General features: G+C 41.4%; 1 protein-coding gene across 2 annotated transcripts in view; it reads left to right on the top strand.

Annotated features, from left to right (window-relative positions):
- FBN1 (fibrillin 1) overlaps positions 1–25,139 on the top strand; it is a 227,174-nt gene extending 202,035 nt beyond the window's left edge. For both annotated transcript variants that reach the window (XM_046652577.1, XM_046652578.1), the window contains exons 54-66: positions 2,615–2,734; positions 4,294–4,416; positions 4,985–5,116; positions 7,079–7,204; positions 7,782–7,988; positions 9,625–9,750; positions 9,992–10,114; positions 13,643–13,759; positions 14,030–14,158; positions 14,913–15,032; positions 19,703–19,934; positions 22,448–22,622; positions 23,844–25,139. In XM_046652577.1, coding sequence (XP_046508533.1) covers positions 2,615–2,734; positions 4,294–4,416; positions 4,985–5,116; positions 7,079–7,204; positions 7,782–7,988; positions 9,625–9,750; positions 9,992–10,114; positions 13,643–13,759; positions 14,030–14,158; positions 14,913–15,032; positions 19,703–19,934; positions 22,448–22,622; positions 23,844–24,233 — 2,120 coding nt within the window. In that variant the 3' untranslated portion in view covers positions 24,234–25,139. The remainder of the gene's footprint in view (positions 1–2,614; positions 2,735–4,293; positions 4,417–4,984; positions 5,117–7,078; positions 7,205–7,781; positions 7,989–9,624; positions 9,751–9,991; positions 10,115–13,642; positions 13,760–14,029; positions 14,159–14,912; positions 15,033–19,702; positions 19,935–22,447; positions 22,623–23,843) is intronic.
- Positions 25,140–26,125: the final 986 nt, after the last annotated feature.

Raw genomic sequence — 26,125 nt, 5'->3', positions numbered from 1 at the left:
AGAACTCATACAGCTCAACAACAAAAAAACCAACAATCCAATTAGAAAATGGGCAAAAGATCTGAACAGAGATTTCTCCAAAGAAGATATACAGATGGCCAACAGGCATATGAAAAGATGCTCAACATCATTAGCTATCAGGGAAATGCAAATCAAAACTACAATGAGTTATTACCTTACTTCGGTCAGAATGGCTATAATTAACAAGACAGGAAACAACAAATGTTGGAGAGGTTGTGGAGAGGAGGGAACCCTTGTTCGCTGCTGGTGGGAGTGCAAACTGGTGCAGCCACTATGGAAAGCAGTATGGAGTATCCTCAGAAAATTAAGGATAGATCTGCCATATGATCCAGCTATCCCACTGCTGGGTATTTATCCAAAGAACTTGAAAACACAAAGGCATAAAGCTATGTTCGTTGCAGTATTATACACAATAGCCAAGACATGGAAGCAGCCTAGGTACCCATCAAGGGACAAATGGATAAAGAAAATGTGGTATTTATACACAATGGACTACTACTCAGCCATAAGAAATGATGAAATCCAGCCATTTGTGACAACATGGATGGCCCTTGAGGGTATTATGCTGAGTGAAATAAGTCAGAGGGAGAAAGTCAGGTAGCATATGATCTCAAACATAAGTAGAAGATAAAAACAACGACAAAAACCACATAGCATTGGAGATTGGATTGGTGGTTACCATAGGGGAAGTGGGGGGTAAGGGTAAAAGGGGTGATTAGGCTCACATGTGAGGGGATGTCTAATTAGTTTTCAGGTGGTGAGCATGATGTAATGTACACAGAATTCGAAATATGATGTACATCTGAAAATAAAAAAAAGAAAAAAGAAATTTAAAAACAGAAAGAAATTAAGCTACACAGTATTCACACTAAGTTGTTTAAGTACCAAGATGGGACAGAAATAAGTTTTGTCCACTCATTCATATATCATTCATTTAGCAATACTAGCTGAGTCCCCACCATGTACCAGGCACTATGCCAAGCTCTGTGGCTACAGCAGTGAACCAAGCCTTCCTTTCACAGACCTTACAGTCCAACGGGGAAGACAGACACGTTTGAAGAGCTACTGGAAAGGACAACATTATAATGAAAGTCTTTGTGAAGTTAAAAAAAAAAAATTTTAATGGTCATGATCTTATTCTCTCAATATGTAAAATACAAAATTTATTCCAGATTATATTACATTTAGTAATATGAAATGCTATGTACCCAGTGTAGCTCCTCTTATTGTAACCTTCTTATTACAATTTCAAAGAAAGTCTCCTATGGCTGACGTTTGACCTCTCAATCCACACTAACTTCAAATTGAATCCAAGTATTATGTCAGTTTATCAGGAAATTCAAAGCAATTCAGTGTATCCTGGACTAATAATGGCATAAATGCTGAAGGTTTGTGCACATTAGAAAGTATTCTTTTCAATACAAGGAATGAGGGCATGAGGAGTTCCTCTGCAGCAATGGCTGCGGGAGCTCAAGCAAGCTCTGTAGCTTTTCTAGGCTTTAGAATATAGTAGTATGCAGACGAACTAAATTGTTTCTCATTACCTTGGAGCTCTAAAAACTAAGGATATTGTGATTTTTAACTTGAAGGAGATATAGTATTCTTGAGAGTGAAATGCAGTTTCATAGCAGAACAAAAGCCAAGTTGTCAATGTTTTTTCTTTGGAATCTTCAGTTAGTGCTATTTTGTATGAGAGAAAGGAGCCTCCTCAGCCAGGGCCTCTCTGCCACACCCTCTTGCCTGCACTTTCCGACTTCAGAACCCAACAGAAGACATAACCCTTGATGATAGTCCGTTACTCTTCTGTGCCCTAGATAGTTAAAATAACAAGGTTATTTCTCAAAAATTTCCTTTCCCAAAGGAAGATATTCTCCCCAAGAGATGTGTCAGAATCAGAACAGTCAGTATTGTAGGTGGGTGGGTTAGGAGGCATAGATAGTTTTAGACCTCCTTGTTAAGACTTATTCTCTCTCTATGGTTGTTTACAGAGATCATACCCTAAACATATTTCTTTCTAACCTGTCTTCTGCCTAACATAAACCATCTGTTTTCAACGGAATCAACAAAATCTACTTGAATCTTGATTTTATCCAGTGTATTAATTTTGCTTAACCTCTGCTCTCTTATTTTGCGTAAGTTTAGTCTTCTATTTTATATCTGGCAAAAATCCATCATGTTTAAGGCTTCTTGAAGAGTGATGTAATGTAAGGCCAAACTAGAGATGTAGTTCTAGTTTTAAATAAGCAAAAACTTTTGACTTGTGAAAGAAGCCTTGTTTTAACCCTTCAAGCGTCTACTCCTGGGAGAAGATTCACTTCTTCATCATGCAGGAGACTGGAGGAACTCATGGAGAAGAGCGCTATAAGGCCTACCAGCCCAGGTCCTGTCACTGCCACTGCCACTTAGCAAGTCACATTTCACAGCTATAAACCTGTGGTGATAAGACACGTGCACTCCTTTCTTGCAAGGACAGAATGAGAATGAAACAAGACGTTACAAGTCAAAGGACTCTGACAGAAAAAAGGTATTAGCTGAGTCCAAGCCATTTTCTCTCAATTCCTCATGTTTTGAATATTTTCCTGGTCACTTGCAGATATTGATGAATGTTCTGTGGGCAATCCTTGCGGAAATGGAACCTGCAAGAATGTGATTGGAGGTTTTGAATGCACCTGTGAGGAGGGATTTGAGCCTGGTCCAATGATGACTTGTGAAGGTAAGCCTCTTAACCACAAAATAGTTGGTTACGTGTTCTGATCATGGGGACCACAGTTGGTTGCTTACAATTCTTGGTATTAAATACCACTCAGAGAGTATAGAATAAAGACCATCTGGGCCTGATGGGCCCTTCCATCATCTCTTCTCTGTGTGGCCTCCTCTCTGCAGGGAGTATCTGAAAAAGATGTAGGTGGCTCCTAGCACAAGTTAGGCTGCTTATCACGCAGAATTCTTGTTGATGTCTCCCTCCTACTAGTATTTGGGTACAACACCTGTCTTGTTTTCTACCTTTTTCTTACTTTCCATTTTCCCCTTCTTTTTTCTTTTTTTTTTCATCTTCCATGCTCCCTTTCTTTTTCTTCTCTTCTTTTTCCTTTTTCTTTTCTATTATTGAAACATCTGTACTCTGAGATAACCACCGACATCCTATAGCTGTCACAGCAAAAGAGCTTGCCTGTACTCTATAAGCATCTGTCAGTATGCTTGGAAAGATGCATGGAAAGAGGGAAAGGGGAAAGAGTGCCTAGAACAGTGGTGCTCAAAAGGTGGTCCCTGGACCAGCCCCATCAGCATCACCTGGGAACTTATAAGAAATGCAGATTTTCAGGCTTCATCCCAGACCTCCTGAATCAGCAACTCTAAGAGAGGGGCACAGCAGCCCCCCAGGTGATTCTGATGCATTTCTCAGTTGAGAACAACTGGTCCAAGAAAAGGATGAAGGGGAGGTGAAGGTAGAGAGTAAAGTTGGTATTAAAGTATGACCCATGGTCAGAGTTGTTGGTGAATCTTTAAAGACTGTGACTAAATCATGATCTGGGTTCTTACTGATGTTCTCAGTCAGCATCATTGGCCTTAGGGAGAAACATGATCATGAAGATGGTCTGTTTTAAGCCTGCTTTTCCAAAACATATTCTGATAGTTCCAAACTATGAAATCTACAGAAATCACGTTTATCCACTAATAGTAAAGTCATTCCCATCTATTTAAGGCTATAATGTGGGCATGAGTGTGAACTAAGTATCTCTGATAGTGTAAAATAATTCAGAACACTATTTGCTTGGGGATAAGAATCACTGGTATTTCACAGGAGCCTCTTTTATATGGGGAAAGGGAGGTGGTTAAGGATGCTGGAGGGGTCTGCTTCTGTTTTGACAACAATTGCCTTGTTTTGGCTGAATAGAGTAAAACTAATCACCACCCTATGTGGCTTTAGGGAGTGGCAAGTGGTCAACTTGAGGCTTCAAAGTCAGAATTTCAGAAAAGCTCCCTATAAATAGGGTGACCTATAATTTTTCATCCACCTAAATCACCATTAATAATTATACAAGGACCAGAAGCATAAACTGGGACTGTGCTGAGAGAACCAGGATGTATGGTCACCCTGCTTATACCAGTTATAAAATAATCAACTCATCTTATAATTTCCTGAAAATCAGAGACTGCTTGGTCCATCCATGTTTATGACAATGAAGCATGTCAGCTTTTGGTAAAATTTTCAGATTCCTTTTTTTGGCTATTGTCCCTGATCCACTATTTTCTTCCTACCTTCTGCTGCAGATATAAACGAATGTGCCCAGAATCCTCTGCTCTGTGCTTTCCGATGTGTAAACACCTATGGGTCATATGAATGCAAATGTCCCACTGGATATGTTCTGAGAGAAGACAGGAGGATGTGCAAAGGTGAGACATCCATGTTCAAGGTCATCTAAGCCAGGGAGCTCTAATACTATCTGTTATGGGAGATGTCCCTCCAAAGTTTCCAATACTAGAGGATGGCTGGGGATCAGGCACACTGCTACAGTCCCTGGATAATATAAGGATTGTCATTTTTACCTTTCCTCCTAAACTGTAGTTTCAAACATCATCAAGCTGAGTTGAGGGCTGCACTGCAGATCCTTTTTAATTCACTATACATCGCATGCCAGCCATTCTGCAAATGTGAAAATAGAAAGAAAAAAGGACATTTCTCCACATTCAAGAAGTTCAGTATGATGAGGTTGAGACAGAGATCCTCAATTCATCAAAAAGAATTAGAAATCATGCTTCGTGTTTTCAAAGAGGGTACCAGTTAGTTAGGGAGTGATTTCTTCATCAACTTCAAAGGTACTTAGAAGACTCCCTCTCATTCTTAAGAGGCCAGCGCCCGACAATGCAAAAGGAAATAGGTTACTTAATACCATTTTATGTTTAAAAGGCAGGAAATCAGTGCAGCTTGTTTTATAAATTTGTGGTAATACATTCTTTCTAGATGAGGATGAGTGTGAAGAGGGGAAGCATGATTGTGCTGAAAAACAAATGGAGTGCAAGAACCTCATCGGCACGTACATATGCATCTGCGGACCTGGGTATCAGCGGAGACCTGACGGAGAAGGCTGTGTCGGTAAGAGAAGCCCTGTCCAGGGAGCTCTGACTGAGTCAGAAGTAACAAAGGCCACCAAGGACTTGGGCTCTGAGTCCTTGTGGGCACTGTGTTCTCAGCTAGAGCCATTTTGCACCTCTTACCTCATGTTACGACATTCTGTGACGGTCCACTGCCTCTTGATTATCTATGAATTCCATGAGTACAGTCATTCTCTCCCTCTGAGCTGGCCTTCACCTACGTTCTTGGCCCATTTTGCTGCCAGGATTGGAATACCAGGTGTTTCCTCTATTCCCTTCCTTTACTTTTTATCATTCTTTGTTGTTTTGGGATCAGTTCTCTCCACCACATTGGAATGCCTCCCTATTGACCCAACTTTGCATCCTGACATGGAGTACTGATGCCAGGTCCCTCTGAACCAGGAATATCACTCAATCAGTGGGATCTACCTCCACAAACTGGTCTTGTCTAGAGAGGGGCCCAGGCTCTGGTATTTTAAGGCTCCCCAGGTGATTTTAATTTGGATCCAGCTTTGAAAACCACAGCTTTAGAACAGAGGTTGGCAAACCACAGCGCAAAGGCCAAATCCAGCTTGCCAGCCCACCACCTGTTTTTGTAAATCGAGTTGAACTAGAACATAGCTATAACCATTCGCTCACATGTTGTCCATGTCTGCTTTCATGCCACTATTGCAGAGCAGAATAGAATATTTGCAATAGAGACTATATGGCCTACAAAACCTAAAATATTTACCAAATGTTATATAGTGATACTATAATATTACTGTTATTTATAGGAAAGTTTCCTGACCTCAGCTTTAGACAGTAAATACAAGAGAAAATTAGAAAATTCCAACATGCATTCTTTTCTTTCTTAATAATCAGTGACATTAGAAAACATATATTTTGTGTTGTCAGTCAAGAAATTTAAGAGCCTCATTATCCCCTTACTCTGTAAGATACAGAATTAAACAGTAAGTGAAGACCAGACTTCAAAAGCACAGAAAAAGTAGGTGGATTAATGATCACACACTGGATCTTCTGGGATCAGGGATTCTTGGCCTCAGCTGCACTTTGGAATCATTTGGAAAGCTCCAGTTTCACCCCAGATATTCTGATTTAATTGGTCTGGAGTGGCCTGGGCACTGGGATTTTAATCTGTTTTAATGCTTCTCTAGAAGTCACCTTCCACCTCTTCTTCCTCTGATAAGATCTCTGCCTCTGGCTCAGAACTATTCTCAACAGGAAGCACCGAGGCAAATTGTTGATGACCTTTCTAAATAATCTTCCGATCATTCTAAGAAACTGCAGCTATTTTAAAGCTTTTTTTTTTGACTTGGGAGACTGAATTATGATTTATTATATCTTAATAAGATTGTTGAAATATTACGATAAATGTATTCTATATTGAATCTGAAGATTAGTCTAGACAAACTCCCTCAGGTCAAAACTGACCGTCACAGGCATTGTTCTGATGAAATAGTGTAATAATTCTTTCACATGTTGATCTTAAATATTTTTCCTTCACTTGAAGTAATTCTTTGGGAATTCTCTTTATGTACAGGTATGGAAAGTTTTAAATTTTATTAACTGAAAAATGTAAGTGTACATAAAAGGCTATCATCTATGTTTGAGTATATAAAAATGCTATTGATTATGTTTTTAAAAGGGTGGAGGTACACACACACACACACACGTGTGTGTATGAATTTGCTTGTATATGCATCATCCACCTCCGGGATGTTTCCTGAGGAACGAATGGCAGTAGGACTGGTTGCCTCCCTGGGAGGCAGTTTGATGGCTAGTGAACAGGGGAGGAAGGGAGACTTTTCCTGAATACTCTTTTGTACCTTTTGAATTTGAAACCATGTGAATAGATTACCTATTCACAAGCTACATTTTTAAAAAAAGGGAAAGAATCCATCCTTGTACAAAGCGGTCAGATGCCTCCTCTTGTTTTCCGTCCTTCAATGAAACCACACAGATGAGAATGAATGTCAGACCAAGCCGGGGATCTGCGAGAATGGGCGCTGCCTCAACACCCGGGGAAGCTATACCTGCGAGTGCAATGACGGCTTCACAGCCAGCCCCACCCAGGACGAGTGCCTGGGTGAGTATGGACAGCAGGACACTCTCGTAACCCCAGCCTCCTCTCTGAGATGCTTGAGACCCAGATCTCTGATTTGAAATAATAGGAATTGTCAAAATGTGAGGAAGTGTTAAAAATGGTCATGTTTTGGAGGTGACTCAATGACTGATTGTCCATTGGGCTTAGCACCACCCTGCAGCTAAATTCTTCCTTTGAGAATTATATCACTGAATCACTTGTTTGGAATTTCTTCCTCAGCTGCCTTTTTAAGCCCTTGGTGCTCAGGATCAGTTTCCATGTGTTTCTCTGCCCCCCTTTCTCTCTCTATAGCACACCTATTCCCCCTTATTTCTGGGAGTTATAACCTTGTCTAGGCCAATGCCTTTCAGACTACTTACTGACTTTCTTGTCTTATTTGTTTCCCTCAGATGTCATCCTTTCTCTCTTACTGCTGTTTCCAGCTTTCCCTTCTTGCTCCTTCTCACCCAGGGTAAAGTGTTACATCCCTTTTGAGTTTTATATCTGACCAAATTCTTAATCCCTTGCTATGCTCGTAAAATTCCCTAAAATCTTCTTTTTAATATAATGTCCCTTCCAGACAATCGGGAAGGGTACTGCTTCACAGAGGTGCTCCAAAACATGTGTCAGATCGGCTCGAGCAACAGGAACCCAGTCACCAAGTCTGAATGCTGCTGTGACGGAGGGAGAGGCTGGGGTCCCCACTGTGAGATCTGCCCTTTTCAGGGTACTGTGGCTTTCAAAAAACTCTGCCCCCATGGCCGAGGATTTATGACCAACGGAGCAGGTACTTCATTTTGTTCTGCTTTAGGACCAATGGAGCAGGTACTTCATTTGGTCCAAAAATACTTGCACAGGGAATTTGTTCGTCTGTGTGTTTGTATTGTGAAAAAGAAATGAGAAGATGAAATCTACCATATGGGCCTAGGCTGAGTGGCATAATTGAGGTCAACAAAAATTCTTCATTGTGATGTTTTAGACATTCAAGGCCGTGGTGCCAAAGTGTTCTTGGTCCACCTGATTAAATTGTGTGCTTGCGTCCCTGTCTTTGCATTACAAGGAGTCCTCAACTTTTTAAACAGAAGTCCACAGTTTTTGGTTACTCAGAATATAATTTTTAGATAAATTTTGAAATAAATGATCATTAAATTCCTAGTCTACCAATATGTATTTTAACTCTTAAATTGACTGAAATATACTACCTGAAAGGAGTATAAACAATCTGATATTCAGTAACACATAATTGCCTCTGGAAAAGTGCAGGATGCTTTAACTTGAGAGGGATGAGGAGGCTGTCAAGGTGTCTGATGCAGCTCTGAAGAAGCCTTCCAGCTCTATCAACAGGAACTGAAATTGTTTTGAGTTTCATAAAAGAGAAAGGAGAGAGACTTTCTGAGTTCCTTGGGAAGGAATTGAAAGTGAGAGGAGAAGAAAGAGATTAAGTAGGATTTGTGTTCATGTTAAAAAGATGTGGCTAAAGGTGGACTAACAGAATTGGATGTGGTAAAAGACAGAACTAGATGGATTACATGGAGTGACCAAAAGCAATTCATGGTTCTTTGGAGGATGTGAAAATGATATTGGGGAACAGACTAATTTCTTGAGACCAATGAGAGAATGTTAAATTGCATGTCAGAGTAAACTTGGAAAAATCAGGAAAAATAACAGTTCTTGGTATAAAATGGTTATTTGGCAATCAAAGGCTAAGAACTCACTTGGTATTGGCACCCCAGCAAGCATTAAGGAGATAGAAAGGTCAAGATGGGGAGGACAGTGGCTTTAATGCTTCATAGTGCATATTGACCAAATCCTTCTCCTCTGTGTTGGAACCTTAAGTAAGAGTCTCTCTTCCTTAGCAGGCTGAAAAGATCCAGCCTGGTGATCCACCCCAGAGCCCTGGTGCCTCCCTCACCTAAGGAGGGAGGTTTGATCCCATTTCTCCAATATTATGCAATTTGATATTTTTCAGGATTAACTTTAACCACAACAAAAAAAGTAGAAAAAAACTTTCCTTCTTATTTTGGGCATGCAATATTAGGACAAAAATGGGATTTCCTTGTCAAAAGGATCCACTGCTGTGATTCATTTATGAGATGTCAGCAGGAGGCAGGCTTGATGGCACGAGATGAAGCAAGGAGCTAAATATGAGGAAAAAAACAGTATCAACAGAAGACAAATTATTTTTAAAGATTTCCCCTAGCCTGGTTAGTTTACCACTAAAGTCTGATAGAGTTATTCATTTGCCTTTCAACATAGTTACCATTACATATAAAATATATGCCATCATCCCCTTGGTTTAATTTCTTAGGTCCATAATATAGTAACACAGTTTATTAGTATTTATTCTGAAGTGACCGCTACATATGAATGTTGTCCATTTTATAATGTCTTTCTTATTTTAATCTCTATTTATTAAATTATAGATATTGATGAATGCAAGGTTATTCATGATGTTTGCCGACACGGAGAATGTGTCAATGACAGGGGATCCTATCATTGCATTTGTAAAACTGGCTACACTCCAGATATAACTGGGACTTCCTGTGTCGGTGAGTACTCTATTTCTGATGGTTTACTCCCAAGTGGAAATTGTAGATTATGGCAAAAAACTAAAATTCTTAAACTAAAAATCTAAAAAGCCTATGTTATTTCACAAGAAAACAAAAGACAAAGATCAAAGACTACATACAGTTTACATTTTCTTTCCTCAAATCTAAAATTCTTTGTTAGGTATTGAGCATTTAGGCCTCTTTTTAGATGGGCAATCACACTGTATCTCTTTGATCGTAGATCTGAATGAGTGCAACCAGGCTCCCAAACCCTGCAATTTTATCTGCAAAAACACTGAAGGGAGTTACCAGTGTTCTTGCCCGAAAGGCTACATTCTGCAGGAGGATGGAAGGAGCTGTAAAGGTAAAGTAGGATTTGCCATCGCCCACTTGCCTGCCCGTGGCCACGTGGTTGCATTCCTTGTGCCTTTGGGAAATTCATAGGCAAGCTGAAAGACCTTCTCTGCAGGCAAAAGGTGCTTCCCTGGGGCTAGTGCCTCCATGGAGGCTCCCTGTGACCCAACCTCCTATGCTGGATGGAGGGAGATTGCAGAGGACCAGCGGCAGCAGCCATCCTCATTGCCTGTCCCATGGGCATCCATGGGGGCTGTCCATGGGGGTCTCAGAGACAGCAGGGCCACTTCTACAAGGCTCAGGTGTGTGAATTCCTAACAGATGACCTGCTTTCTTTTTTTTTTTTAATTTAATTATTTTATTGAGGTCATATTGGCTTATAACATTGTGTAAATTTCAGGTGCGCATTATTATATATCAGTTTCTGTATAGAATTGCATTTTGTTCACCGCCAATAGTCTAGTTTTTTATCTGTCACCATACATATGTGTCCTTTCTGCTTTCTCTCAATTGCATTTACATAGTCAGTCTACCTAACAATTATATAGCCTAGGGCTCCAGCTGAGTTCTCCCTCAGACTAGTCAGTGCCGTGATCCTAGAGGACATTATGCCTAATGAAGTAAACATTTTGTGTAGGTTTTTGTTCTGTAAAATAGGGTCATTCCTGCCCTCCAGGAGCTCATCTGAGATGTAAACAAAGAATTAGGAAACAGGAAGATTCTATGCAGAAATCCCTCATTAGCCAGAAGTTATCCTTTGCAAAATTCTTTTGCTGTAGGTTTACTCTTGTAAACGTCTTCCTCAACAGTAAGAACTTCATATATTGAGTGAATGACATGAATGAGTCAGACTTAAAGTAATTTGAAAAACAAGGGATTTGGAGAAGGAAAGGTACACCAGATGGCAGAACAAGAGTCAGAGTGTGTGTCATGAAGGCTTGAAGGAGAAAAAGGAAAGTAAAGGAAGTTAAATAGTGGGATGGAGTGAAAGTGGAGAAGGAGGGAAGTCGGGCCCTCAAGCCCTTTCCAATGTCTGCTGGAAGGGAGAGAGTTAAGAGGCAGGTAATACAGGATGACATAATGGACAATGGCCTGAGGTTTTCCTGTGCAGCACAAATCCTATATAATCCTGTAGTTTAGGGAGAGGAAGTTGAGAGATCTACTAAAAAATTCTGACTATCTTAAATGAAGAGTTACTCATAGCTCTGTTTTTCTCAAACTTAGAACTTATTCTGCATCTGGGGATCACAGTGAGTTCTGGGCAGTGTGAGGCTACAACTCAGAGCCCTAAACTTATTCATATAAATGAAGAACCAAATTCAGGGGAAAAAATATCTCTCTGTGCGTATATTATTTGCAAGAAGCAAAACAAATTTACAGCATTTTTCTAACCTATGGGGGCAGAAAATCCTCAAAGATTTCCAGCAATTAAGAGATGAAAAATGGAAATTAAATGTATAGTAATAAGTATATTCTTTCACAATATATAAAAAGTATCAGTAACGCTCTCTATGGTTTTAGGAATGCAAAAAGCAGCTATATGATTTTTGCAGATCCGCTTAGAACAAAAGTCCCTTTCTCGTATTTTTCTCATAAGGTCTAAATTCTTCCACATACTTGGCATCTATGACTAAATATCAAAATGAGTAGTGCAAATATGTGTGCCAGGGGAAATGTGGGACCAGCACTTCCCTCCTAAGGGATGGGGAGGGTACAGATAAGAGGAGAGAAGAGGAGAACAGACTTTCATATGGAGGTGAGAATAGCGAGTGTTGCTGTTCTTGATGCGTTGCAGTTATAAAATAGTGTGGTAAGAAATCCCTGAGTTGTCTCCTCACCTGTTTGCAGGTAAGCTTCAGCAAACACGTGATGGTGCTCTAGCAAAGCCCCTTGGGGCATGGAGAGGGGAGGTCACCCTGCCGGCAGGAGGCACTCAGCTGTCAATAATACAGAAACGGCGACCCTTCAACAGTGGAAAGAGAACAGGATTGGCTCCATTTTAAGAGAAGTCAGCACTGGGAGAATGACAGTGAAGTTCTTTCAGTTTAGGTCCACTCCAGATGTTACTCTAGCCAGGAACTGGCACTGATCTGCAGCTCCAAGCACATCTGTGTGCAATGATAAAAGAAGGTCTTAAGAAAGGAAGGGTTGGAGGAGGCAAGGAGGCAGGGAAGGAGGGCAGAATGAAGGGAGGGAGGGAAGGAGGGAAGGAGGGAAGAAGCAAAGAAGAGAGGGAGGGAGGAAGGAAGGTTGGCTCCTAAATTCACAGTGATTTTTTTTTATTATTATTAAAATTCAGCTAGAGGCTGGGACACACTTTGTATCTCTTGATGTTTTTAGATAGCAGTGGAGTTGAGAATGAGCCTAGAAGTTCAGGCAGTTAGGAAAGAAACCTGGTCAAAGCAGAGGATTTTATTGAGATATGGAAAATAATTTGGATAAATACTGTAGGCAGTTTTTAAAAGTGCTCTTAGCTTATCTGAATGAGTTTTCTTCTTTCCTTGTTTCCTTCCTGATTGCTCAATTTTGTTTTATGCAAGGGAGAATCTCTAAACAAAGAAGTCAGTTTGGTTTGGTTTGGTTTGGTTTGGTTGACTATCTCATTTGAGCAGATTAAAAACAGCAAAGAACTAAGTGAACAAATTCATTTCCAGCCTCAACATCTCTTTTTATATTTCAACTTGAATAAATCTTTTCGATGCTCTGGAAATTTTTGAGAATTCTTAATCTTTTACTTAATTTTATAATTTATTTAAAATTTTATAGTTTATTTGAAATTCCTTTCTTGGGAAATTCCTGCATTCCTCTAGCTAAAGGGAATTGGGTTTTCTTTTGATTCCCCAAAGACCTACAGTTTTTGGTCTAAAGTGAGACCACATTTTATCTTTCAAACTCTTTATTTCCTGGGTTCCGCCTAGCCATTGGCTATGGCTCTGTTCTGGCCAGGGTCCTTTGAGACATAGAAAGGAAATCTCAGAGCTGCTTCCTAGGGCGGCATCTAGGTACTAGTTCCGCCCAAGCGGCAGGGTGGGGGAGGTGGGGGGTGGGAGCAATGGGCAAGGGGGAAGATGGCCGACTAACATCTGAAAGAGTCATCTTACAGAAAAAAGACTACAGGCCAGTTATATAGGGGGCTCGTCTCCAGGTGGGGGCATCCATCTGATCCCAGGTGGGGGCAGACATCTAGTCTAATTCCTGATAGTCTTTCGTTTTACTGGATATGCATCAAAGACGAGAGTAACGCTCTGTACTCTCATCTTTCAGTTGTCATTGATGATGACTGTCAGCATAGATTCTCTGCCCAAAGGTCATCACATTCCTAAAGAACTCAAAAGAACAAAGTCATCAATTTACTGAAGCTGGGAGGGGTCATAAAATCTACAAAGCATGTCTGAGTTGGTTAATCAGAGGTCATTCAAAGTTACAATACGGTTTCTTTTCTACAATATGGCTTCCCCTATGTCAACCTTGTGTGAGCCGTTATCAGTACCTGTGCTGTCTGCTCGATTCCAATGCCTATCTTGCAATTTTTTTATAGATCTTGACGAGTGTGCAACTAAGCAGCACAACTGCCAGTTCCTGTGTGTGAACACCATTGGAAGCTTCACATGTAAATGTCCTCCTGGGTTTACCCAACATCATACTTCCTGCATTGGTAAGTGGAAGAGGAGAAACCCCACAGGGAGTGTAGCTATTCCTTTAAGAGATTGTTGGCTAGTTCTTCTGCTGTTCAAATCAGAAGACAAAAACTCAAAGAAATATGAGTACATGTATGTGCGTATGCATGTGCACACATGTATGTGGAAAGTTGTTGGCCTTATTTGGCCTTTTGCAAGTGCATCATCCCTCCATCTTCCTTTTAAACAACACGGAGAGAACTTCAGGGAATTTTTAATCCCCTTTTGTCCCCCACAACTTCTTACAGATAACAATGAATGCACCTCTGACATCAACCTGTGCGGGTCTCGGGGAATTTGCCAGAATACTCCTGGAAGCTTCACCTGTGAATGCCAGCGAGGATTCTCACTTGATCAGAGTGGCGCCAGCTGTGAAGGTGGGTAGAGCCCTCGGTTTCCTATTGGATCCTTGTGAGGCGGCCTGTGGGACTATCAACACCATCATCGTCCTCTATAAGATATCGGCACTGAAGCACAGAGGGGGACACCCAACTGAAGATGGGAAATATTTTGCCTGGTTTGCAGAGGTCCCGTGTCTTCGAGATTTATCTTTTGTCTCATGCTTGATTGTGTCTATAACACATGCCATTCCTAGATGTATCAAGGCTTTTTTTGCTCAGTTATTAATTTAATAAGGAAAGAAAATAGTGAGATTTCTGAATTTGATTCATTAATTTTCTGGTCATTGGATCCAGAGTCATAAAAAGGTTCCCCCGATGTAGATTAAATATATGAGGAATAATTCTTCTGATAATATGTAATTAAAAGTTTAAATTTTTTTTTGAATTTTATTTTTGTTTTGACATCTTTTGGTTTCTAATTCTGGCTCAAATAAGCAAATACAAATAATTTGCACAGCTGTCCCACAGACTGCTCCTGTGCCTTGCACTAATCTCGTCATCATTTTCATTTGTAGTCTTTACCAGGGCCGTCTGAATGTTTTTCTCCTTGGACTTATCAAAAGCTCCAGAGTAGCTATTCTTGAGGTTTGTGGTGGTAGAATAATATTTTAGGGGTCAGATTTCTTGTTAAGGTTGCCTTTCATTTAGCATGCATATAAATGTTGCTTCAGAGAATGCCTCTGAGACAAGTGTTGATGTGGCTTAAAGCTGAGTTTACCGTCTTTTTTAGATGTGGATGAGTGCGAAGGAAACCATCGCTGCCAGCATGGCTGCCAGAACATCATCGGGGGCTACAGGTGCAGCTGCCCCCAGGGCTATCTCCAGCACTACCAGTGGAACCAGTGTGTTGGCAAGTAGTTTTTCCTTGTTAACAGATGAATTGCTGTAAGCTTCTATGAGGCAAAATACCGCTTCCTTTCTGAAAACTTTAAACTTGTCATTGATGCAACAAATTACTCATTTAAAATTGGCCCTACCTGGTTGAAACCAGAGGGAAGTTGTAACCTTTGCAAAATAGCAAACCAAGAAATAAATTATGATAAAGGGTACTTTGAAGGTATTTGAAATGCCCCTAGAATTCCTTGGCTCCCCCAAGCCCTCTGCCCTTCCGTTCCTTTGCTAGTCATCAGCCCACACGCACACGTGAGTTCCCTTCCCATGGGGAGCTAGCAAAATCCTACTTCTGACTGAAAAATATCAGCCAGCCAGAGGCTATTCTGAGCACTTTTAGCCTGAAGACACAGAAGTGGTCCCATTCAGCTCTACTCATCCTTGTGGCAGAGTACAAGCAGCAGACATGGCCAGTTTTTTTAGGATTGCTAAATTCTTTTGAAAATTAAGGGAGACCCACAGACTCTCTCATTAAATTGAAATTATGTCATGTTTGATTCCACAATGTCATGGGAAAATAACTCTTAATGAACATCAGAGAATCCAAACACTGTGAGTTTAGAGGGACCCCAGATCCCTCTAGCCCAAGCTCTCTGTTTTCCTGATGAAGAACCAGAAGCCAAGAGAGGAAAGGTAATCTGTCCTTCCCCAGTTCCTTTGTGACATGCCTGGAACTCTTAGCTTCCTGATTTAGGGTGGCCTTGGAAGCATCAACGTTCGCTCATTGTTTCATTCAGCAAGTATCTACAGAGCACCACAGCAAGCCTGGTGTTCGGGTGCGTGTTCTAGCTGCCACCCTCTTGGGTACAGAGTTCTCCCTAGCAAAGACGCAAAGAATTACTGCTTCCTGGGTGGCTGCTCCGCATTGCAATGCTTTACTTTACTCCAAATGAAGACACATTTGGTGTGTTTTTATTTACCAGAATTGTGTCTCACTTCTCATCTTGTTTGATCCTTTGCAAGACACAATTTTGCAGAAGTAAAGTAGGGTTGCCTAAAATGACCCCAGTGCTAGAGCACTTTAGACTGAACAACTTGCTGACTAGCTGTCTAGTCTTAATATGAATGCCTTTGTTCATTATCAGCCCAGGGAGGTCTTGGGTTTTAATCACCAGTTTCCAACACTGTTCACAGAACTTCCAGAGTGAACTTTGTTGATTCAATACCCAGTATATAAGCCTGCCTGCACTTATTATGTAGGTTCTTTGAATGAAATTGGAGCTGTGGGGCAAAGTAAAAGACAGATAAGGTCTCCTACTCCTGGGCCTTACCCTCTTCTTCCTGTCTTCAGTCTGGGGATAGTAGACATGGCCAGGTTATGCCCTAGTTGTCTGGAGAGTCTACTTTGGCCTCATGAAGATCATCTGGTTAGGAGTTCTAGAAGAGTAAGTCAATTAAGACGTAGGAAAAGGTTGGGGGCTTTTTGGTGCCCAAAAGATGCCAGTCCAAACAGAGCTCGTAATTTTTGAAAATTATAGTTATCCAAAATGAGCATTGCGTTGGGCCAGGATGGCTTCCCCAGGGCCATGCAGAGCAAAGCAGATCTCTTGGTCCAGCCCTCTCTTGATCCTCACTCCTCAGCAGCCAGAAGTTCACGCTTAGAAGATGGGTGGGTTTGGGGTGAGGGGCACTGGGTTTTATTGCTTTCTGAAAAATATCAAACTTCCAGCTTGCAGTTGGAGTTGACCCATTTTGACCTAGAGAAAATTAGTAAAAGGAAGCCCATCGTACATTTTGGAATTCTGCTAGTCGTTCTTCCTCCCTGCCTCTGCAACACACCCTCTGTAAGCCTAGTGCTGAAACCCTGGCTTGTGGAGGACAGAGTGGACAGGTTTCATCTGCTTTTAAGGACTGTTTTTTGGAGACTCCAATGCAATCTCCATAATATTAGAATTGTCCTCTTTTTGTAAAAAGAACAAAACCCTCACCAAATTAAGCACCAACTGAAGGAATAAAAGAAAGATTCTGGAGTACAGAAAAATTCCCTGTGGAGCCATTTGCTTCAGGGCGCACAGGATGAAAAAGGTCAGGAAAAGTGCAAAACATGTTAAACAAATTATGGCGTTTGTATATTGATAAAAAGGGTGAGTGCACAAACAGACTGTTTTCAAGCTGTAAACATGGAACATTTGCCAATTTCTTATCTTAAACCTTATTCTACTCCACCCCACCTCTTCAACCCAGATAAGCAAGTTTAATTTAAACTTTATTAGATTCTCAGGAAGGAAAAAAAGTAAAATAATATAGAAAAGAATGTGAAAGGAGAGGGGGAGAGTTCTTGACTGGAGTAGATATTTATGGCAGCATAGATAGATGCTCAAAATTAAAAAGAACCTTAGAGATTATCTAGTCTGACCACATTCCTAATATGTAAATCCTTCTCCAACCTCCCTGTGACCCAAGTTTGACTGGATTACCAGCTTGAAGGACACTCATTTTCTCCCAAGATAGCCCAATCTATGTACAGAAAACTTTAATTCTTAGAAATGTCTTTTTCATGGAGAATGAACTTTTCTCCCTCTAACTTCTAACCATTGGTCCTATTTTTGCCCCTTGGAACAAACGAAATAAATCTAAGCTCTATATTGACATATCTTTGCCCACATATATCCATGCCTTAGAGGTTTTATCAGTCAGAGTCCCAGCAGGAAACAGATGGCTGAGCCCAACCAAAAGGTCAGGACAAGAGAGAGGAGCCTATCGATGCTCCAGACAGGTCAGCCTCCTGGGGACGAGAGCAGGTAGAAAGTCTGGAGGTGGACCTGAAGGAGCAAGGAGAAGACATCCAGCCCAGGGAGATTCTCTCCACCAAAGCAGACACTGTCAGTTCTTCATTCATTCTTTGATGCCCCTGGCCTCCATTGGTATCTATCAAATACCTCATCTCTCATTTAAAATAAGGGGGAAAGAACACAGACAATGGCAGATTTAATTATTTCTAGGAACCCTGGAGCCTAAGTGACGTTGGGTGGGTACTTGAGAGTCCATGTATATAAAGGATCCTCAAGCAGACCGTGGCTGGGCACTGAGTCATGGCAGGCAGCTCAACGAATGGCTTTCCTATTATGTATCTTACTCCTTCTTCTCCCTGTAACCACAAACATGAAAGAAAGAGGGAAGGAGAGAGGGAGGGAATGAAGGAAAGGAGAAAAAAAGAAGGAAGGAGGGAGAGAGGGAAGGAAGGCAGGCAGGCAATATGAATATAATATATATATATGCAAGCACCCTGCCCCCACCATTTTTATCCACCTGTTTTCTTGATTTAAATTTCTTAGAAACAATTTTGTTCTTTACAAATGAATCAACTTTAGCAAATAAGGTAAAACTAATTAAAGGAGAAAGGGAGTACCAGTTGAAAGGGAGGTGAGTCCCCTGGGAGACATGTGGTATGTGCATCTCTGCCCTTCTGCTCTGCAGGGAGATCTCGCAGGAGCTTTCTGAGCCTTACTTTCTTCATCTGTGAAGCAGGGATTATAAAGCCTCCCGTGATTGTTAGGAGGTTAAGTAAATGAATGAGAAGGGCCTAGTATCCCATCTGTCATGCAGTAGGCATCTAATAAATGTTAATTATCTTTCCCTCCTCCTTTCCATTGGAAGTTTTCTACGTGAGGAGGAGGCCAATCCACCTGCATTCAGATAAACATATGGCTGAAAATGAGCCGCAGCAATTCAGAAATGTCTTACCAGCAAGCTTCCAACATACCCTACAAAGTCAGGTCTATAAAAATACATTGGAGATTTCAAGAGAGTATAAATCAGAAATAATGAGAAAACTTGAGAATTGCTTTCTTTGAGTTGATCTTTTAAAGTTAGATTTCTTTGTCCTGCTTATTACCATCAGACTTGGCAGGTCCCTGTGGGTAGCCGGTCCTGAAGCATCTGTCTCTCTTGTGGGTTTTCCACAGTTATTGCTCATGACGTCTGCACTGAATCTCTTCCAGCCATGCTTAGCTTTAGTCACGGCCCAGACACTCTGGGCAGGAGGCTGGTTTGGATAAGGGGGGCCCATTCCGAGATGGGAGCAGACATACCAGAAGGCACTATTTATCCCCAGGACAAGCACCTGGGGGCTTTTGAAAATTTTTGAAAAGGAAGTCCAAGTGGGGCAGACGCTTCCTGCAGGATGTTAGCCCTTGCCAGCCCTGCACATCCTGAAAAGGCAGACTAGGGCAGCAGCCTCCGGGAATATGGTTGTTCCTGCTTTGGAGATAGTCATGCCATTGCACAGAGAACTGCAGGATTCCTTCCCTCCCGCCCTGAACCCTGACCCTTAGCTGCAAACCAGCTCCATGTCTTTCACAGGATGCTCATGTGGGGCAGAACATACTAGTGTTGGCTTCAGATGAGAACTGGAGTCTGTCGGTCCTCAGGGTACCATCCTCTAATGTACTCTGCCTGGGGCACTGGACCTCGTCAACCACATTTGCTCACCACATGGCAGCAGGCTACATCTGTTTCCACATCTTTCTCTCTTGTTCCTCTCCCCACCCGAGCCACCTTTGCCTGCCTTACCGTCCTGAGAGCTTAGCCGATGACCAGCTGGCTGGCGGCAAGTGGCCTGACCCAGACTCCTCAACAGAAACCTCTGGCCAGTGTCACATATGCGGCGTCTTCTGGTTTTCCCTGCAGATGAAAACGAATGCCTCAGTGCTCACATTTGCGGAGGAGCCTCCTGTCACAACACCCTGGGGAGCTACAAGTGCATGTGTCCCGCCGGCTTCCAGTACGAACAGTTCAGCGGAGGATGCCAAGACATCAACGAATGTGGCTCTTCGCAGGCCCCATGCAGCTACGGCTGTTCCAACACTGAGGGCGGCTACCTGTGTGCCTGCCCGCCTGGTTACTTCCGAATAGGCCAAGGGTAAGCACTGCTATTCATGGTCCTGCTTGGAGGCTCTCTCATTCACAGTATGATTAAGTATGTTTAACTCACAATGACCTGTCCTAGTAGAAGAGAACCATACTTTTTATAGTCCTTGAGTTAATTCCAGTTAGCTCTGCAAAGGTTTTAGGTTATCTTATTTAAAAGATGTCTCGATTTCTGGAAATTCATAGAACATCAGACAAAATAGTGAAACTGCATTGTACAGACCTCAGTATTGGGCTTCTCTATCTCATTCTCTTGATCTTCACATTTTGTTGGAAAGTGATTCATTTCTCAGGAAATCCAGGAGCCACCCATGGCAGAACGGGACTTGCACTGCGCATTGCTGATCCACCCTTCTCCTGAGACAAGCAGGGTTCTGTCTTGACTTAAAATGCCTTCTCATCTGGCTCCTCTTAGGATGAATCAAAAGGATACCTTTTGTGGAGTCCTTTACAGTTTTAAAGTATATTTTACATTTTGGACTTAAATTTACCTTAAAAACTGCCGAAAGAGCATTAAATATGAAAGTTAAAATAATTATTATATTTTCCAGGTAGAGTACTTCACTGCAGCGTGTGTATAAGAATTGGGGCAGGGAAGACATATTTTTATTTTACTTAGTGTTTTAAAAGTTCAGTGGTAAGTTTTCAAAATTTAGGTCTTTTTCTCTCCTGAATTAATCTAGACTTGCATGTCTATCTAGTTTTGGCTATCTTGTGAAGGATCTTGAATTTTAACTTTTTAATTAGGAACACGCAGCGGTTAACTCCCCCTCATATACACCCCACACACACACACACACACAAAGTTACGTAGTCTATAACATGCACATACATGTATACGTCAAATTATGAATTTAGTGGTCTTTGATTTCTTGACACACAAATGTCAAGTGATTCATTTTGGGTCTGTGTAGACTTGAAGGTAAGAGAATGTTTCATGGGAAGCTAACAATGCCAGCAAGAGGACACAAATTCCCAGATGTTTGTGTCTGGCTCTCAGTAGACTCATTCTTTATAAGTTTAAGGCCAGAACCGTTTTCCCAGCAAAAGTTGTGACACTCCAAACTGGCTCCCGGCCAGTGGGACTTTGTAGTCACACTTCTTGTAAGTGGTGTTCCAGGGATATGAAAATATTGGAAAGGACTTCTGAGAAAGGAACCAAAGCCTGCAAGTTTGGGATTTGCCTTCCCATAATTTAATCATCATGTGAATGGATACACACACATAGGGTGACCATTCATCATTTCATCCATTTTGTTGTTTCTACACATTTCATGTTACAAGATAAAGGAAGAAGAAAGGAAATGTCCTGGGCTCTGGCAGGATGCAGAAAATAGTAGGAACCTGTAAATTGGTGAAAAATACAAAATATATTCTCATTGGTGCTGTATTTTGAATCTTAAGGGCATAAAAGAAAATGAGGTATAAACAGTAGGCTAACTAGTACAGAAAAAGAGATAAATAATATTTGGTCTATGTTATGAGCCCTGAGTAGAAATCTACTGATTTATAGCAGTTTGGGCTTCTCTGTGAATCAATAGAGTGGACCCTGACCCAAAATAAAGATTCTCTTAGAGTCATTGAGATATTTCAACACATTTTGAAAGAGGAGCCTGGTAAATACATTCCAAGTGGTCTATGAAATAGTAAGCAGAATAACAAAACAAGGTCCTTGTGAAACACGCAAGGCTCCCTCCATAACTTGGCTTTGATAACTGAAAGGCAAAGAAAAACAGCTGAACTCGTTCTCTCTTGGGCATGGGTTTGTTTTTCCAGCCTCACATGAGTCAGAGCCAATGGCCCTAGCGGTTTTGAATGACTTGAAACAATTTCCCACAGTTGGACAAGCTCCGATACATGTAGTTTATATGTTGCATATCTTCACAATTTATTTCTACATCAACCTCAGTTATCACCTGGAGCTTTCTTCCCATCTTCAGTAGCTTCAGCCAAAGTGAGAGGTCACATAACAGGAGAGATTGCTCAGAAGCTGGAGTCCTGAAGGGTGGTGACGGTGGTGGTGGTGGAGATAGCGGGTGTAGTCATGGTATCAGCTAAGCAGGAAGAGGGCAAGGAAATGAACGGTGATGTCGCACACCTTTCACAATCCCGTGGAGCCTGCTTCATAAAAAGGCCTTTTTTTTTTAACCTCCCAAGTCACATGGTCTCCTTCCTCCCCTGTTCTTCTCTTATTTCTACTGCAAGTCCCCTCCCCAGCATGAGTGCAGCAAAATGCCTGCCACATTAGGAAATAAAGGGGCAAATAAATATGCAAAACAGGGCCTTGAGAGATAGAGAAAGAAATCAATAAACTCAGGGAACTGGAATTAGAGGGCAAATACAGAGGATGTCAGGGTAGTCCTCAGAACCAGCCGATCATCCAGTGGACAAATAATCAAGGGCTGCATGTCACCAGGCAGGGTCCAGGCTTCACCAGAGTTCTTGCACCCCCTCCCTGATCTCCCGCTTCTGATGAGAACCGTCTATGCTCCCCTTCTACTGCAGGCACTGTGTTTCTGGAATGGGCATGGGCCGAGGAGGCACAGAGCCACCTTCCAGCAGTGAAATGGATGACAATTCACTCTCCCCGGAGGCTTGTTATGAGTGTAAGATCAACGGCTATCCCAAACGGGGCAGGAAACGGAGAAGCACAAACGAGACAGATGCCTCCAACATCAAGGTGGGTCAGAAGGTCGTTTCTCCTGATGTCTCCTATTGCGGAAAGGCTTTCCAGATTCCTGCGGTTTCCTCCGAGGATGCTCCAAAGTGTGAAAAAGCTCCCTGGGGAGAAAATCCAGACATTCCCTGAGCCCTAGGCTGCATTTTACCAGAGGCTGTGGAGCTCTCCGGAGTTTCTTGCTGCTTTTAGGGAGTGGCCATCGAAGGTTTTCACATACTTGCTCATTTCCTCTGTCTCGCCAAAAAGAAAGTCAAACACCCACCCAAAGTCTGCTGAAAGGACAAGGTCTGAGATCCAGGACAGCAAGTGGGCAGAATAGTAAAGTGACATAGTGCTCCCTACACAGGGACGCCAAGTTCTGAAAGCTAGAGGCTCCTCTACTGAAAAGAGGCATGTGGAGAGTGAGGGACTTGGATTCTAGACAAAAACAACATGGAGCTCAAGCAGCCTGGGTTTCTTTGCCTACGGCTGCTGCAGCCTTTCAGTCAACTCAGAAATATACAGATATTCACCCAGACCTCTGGCTCTGGGCCCAGAGAATCCGGCACATGTGGTCCCAGAGAGGCAAGCAAGAAGCCAGGTGAAAAGCATTGCATATTAGCAGATCATCAGAGTCAGGAAGTAGCTTCATAGGTGTGTCCTTCGGAGGGGATGGTTTTGCGTCAGTGCACAAAATTGAAATAGACTGGTCCTTTCAAAGCATCGGTGCTGCAACCCATCTGCTGTGGTTTGGGAATGAGATAAGTCTTTGGAAGGAAAATAATCTATTAAAACTGTGGTTCTCCAACTTGAGTGTGCATCTGAATCATCTGGAAGGCTTGTTAATATAGACTTCTGGGAGACACCCCCAGCATTTCTGATTTAGTAGGTGTCAAGTGGCAGTGAGAATTTGCATTTCTCAGAGATTCCCAGGTAATGCTGAGGCTGCTGGTCCAGGGACCACACTTTGAAACCCACTGCATTAGAAGACCTCCAAATACAAGTGATTTCAACTCGACTTTCTTCTTGATATAAGTTTAATATTTTTTAATATAAGAAGCATGTGCCAATTTGACATGTTTGTGGTTTAAACCGTGTTTTATGAATATGCATTTTCAACATAGTATGTACAACATGAGAAGAAAGTTGTATTAGTGTGGGATTCAAGTCACTTTTTCTTTAATATGGAAAATAAGTGACATATTTACATTTTATTTAACACATTGCCATGTGTCTTTCCAGGATCAGCCTGAGATAGAAGCCAATGTGAGTCTTGCAAGTTGGGACGTTGAGAAGACCGCCATGTTCGCTTTCAATATTTCCCACATCAGTAACAAGGTCCGAATCCTAGAACTCCTTCCGGCCCTTACGACTCTGACGAATCACAACAGATACTTGATTGAATCAGGAAATGAAAATGGTTTCTTTAAAATCAACCAAAAGGAAGGGATCAGCTACCTCCACTTCACAAAGAAGAAGCCAGTGGCTGGAACCTATTCATTACAAATCAGTAGTACTCCACTTTATAAAAAGAAAGAACTTAATCAGCTAGAAGATAAATATGACAAAGACTACCTCAGTGGTGAACTGGGTGATAATCTGAAGATGAAAATTCAGATTTTGCTTCATTAATTCACCATCCAGAGACCAAATAATTAAAAAACAAAGATAGATAGGTAGAACTGAATTTTCCCCCAATCAGAATCTTCATATCATAGGTACAATCTTTCACCACATAAATTTCTATAAATAAGCACTATTCTTGTATTACAAAAGCAAGGTACAGGTGACTACCCTAGTTCGAAACAACCACTTTCTCAGGCTTCTTATGTGTGTAGCTAAGCTACCTTGTTATATGTGTTAATTCTTGAAAACTGGGTCATGTATTTCCATTGGGAGTTGGCCATTCGTGCTGACACGCCATCCTTCTAGCAGACGTACAGGAATGTGCTTTCCATTGATGGACCGTTCTGTTTTTTCAAATTTTTAAACTTTGCTTCTCCAAATACAAGTACTAGGTTGGCCATTTATAATATCTATTTGGTGCTAGTAAATTCTCAAACTAGATTTATAAATGCACTGTAATATTTACACAACTTAGAAACCAAATTACAAGTATTCAGTTCAAATACTTCATTAATTTCAATCAACCAAAGTTAGTTCAGTAGCTTATCTCAGTTATGAATATAATACCTTACATGTAAATTAAGTGTGTGTATACTGTAATCGTATTTTTTATCATTGAAACATTTATAAACTAGAATAATAATGCCCTTAATGTGAGGGTTTGTAATGGTGCTTATTAAGACCAAAGACTTGTTAAATGTATACACCAAGTGGTAATGAAATTTCTGTGACTGGCCCACACATGTATGGAGGTCTGGGAGGACCAGGAAATAGCCTCAGCAGCCAGAGGACCACCAGTGCATCCTTCATCCCACCTGTGCAATATGCCAAGATTACCCTCGGTCATTCCTGTCAACAAGGGGTCTATGTCATAAATGTCACAATAAAACAGTCTCTTCTTTTTTTAGTGTACCCCTTGGCTTTGTGTTCTTGCATGGATGTGGGATTGGAGGGGCCATTCTGGAGGCTAAATAGTCTCCTGAATATAATTATCCTGGGTCTGTTAGCTTCTAAAGGTGCCAAATGTATAACCCCTAGAAGAAAATTTAGCATATTTGAGTCAGTCCTTTGTTTTATTCATTAAAGGCGGCAGAGTTTTCTCTCACCAATAAAAAATTTAGATTGTAGCGTCATTTCTAAAACATGACCTAATTAATCCTGTGACTTTTAAACTACTGCATTTAAGTTACCTTAAAAAACAAGTTCAGTCGTTGTCTTAGAGCACGTGCGTTTCATTATAAAAGATTTATCATGCCCCCTCCCTTTAAATATACACACAGTGTTGGCAAGTCTTAGGTGTTCCATCCTTTTTTTCCCCTAAACATCTGTTGTTAGTCAATGGTAGTCTAATTACAAAGGGATAATCTCAAATTGAATCCAATTGAATGCTTTAACTCTTGTTTTCTGAATGTCATAATTTGAAAATGCTGTTTAAGTGCAACATTGAATGTTTACAAGTTAAACTCATTCAATTGATGTGAAATAATTTTTAAAATCCTTCAGTGCAGTAAAGTAAAGAGTAGTGAAAAATAAAGATGGAATGAGATTGCTTCATGAAGGGAGAAGAAACCAGACAGGACACAGAGAAGTCCTCTCAAAATCTTCAAAGAGCTAGGCTGAAGAATACGGAGTGGGTATGTTCCAGAAGACAAAACCAGGGTCAGTTGGTGGAAAGCTCAGTTTTACACATACCTTCCTAATTATCAGGCCACCCACTGAGAGAATGGGTTTCTTTGCAATGTGTGAGCTCCCGGTCACTAGCTAGAGGGTTTCAGTCTAGGCATAATGGCAGCCAGTGGACAAGGATGCTTTCTTCCACCTAACAGACCATGAACATCTTGAAGTATTTTCTCTGTCTCTTATTTTGCTATCCAGAAAAATCTTGCTCTTAATAGGTG

Source organism: Equus quagga, chromosome 2 (assembly GCF_021613505.1).
Source record: "Equus quagga isolate Etosha38 chromosome 2, UCLA_HA_Equagga_1.0, whole genome shotgun sequence".
Taxonomy (NCBI): Eukaryota; Metazoa; Chordata; class Mammalia; order Perissodactyla; family Equidae; genus Equus; species Equus quagga.
This window is presented reverse-complemented; position numbering and strand designations above follow the sequence as displayed.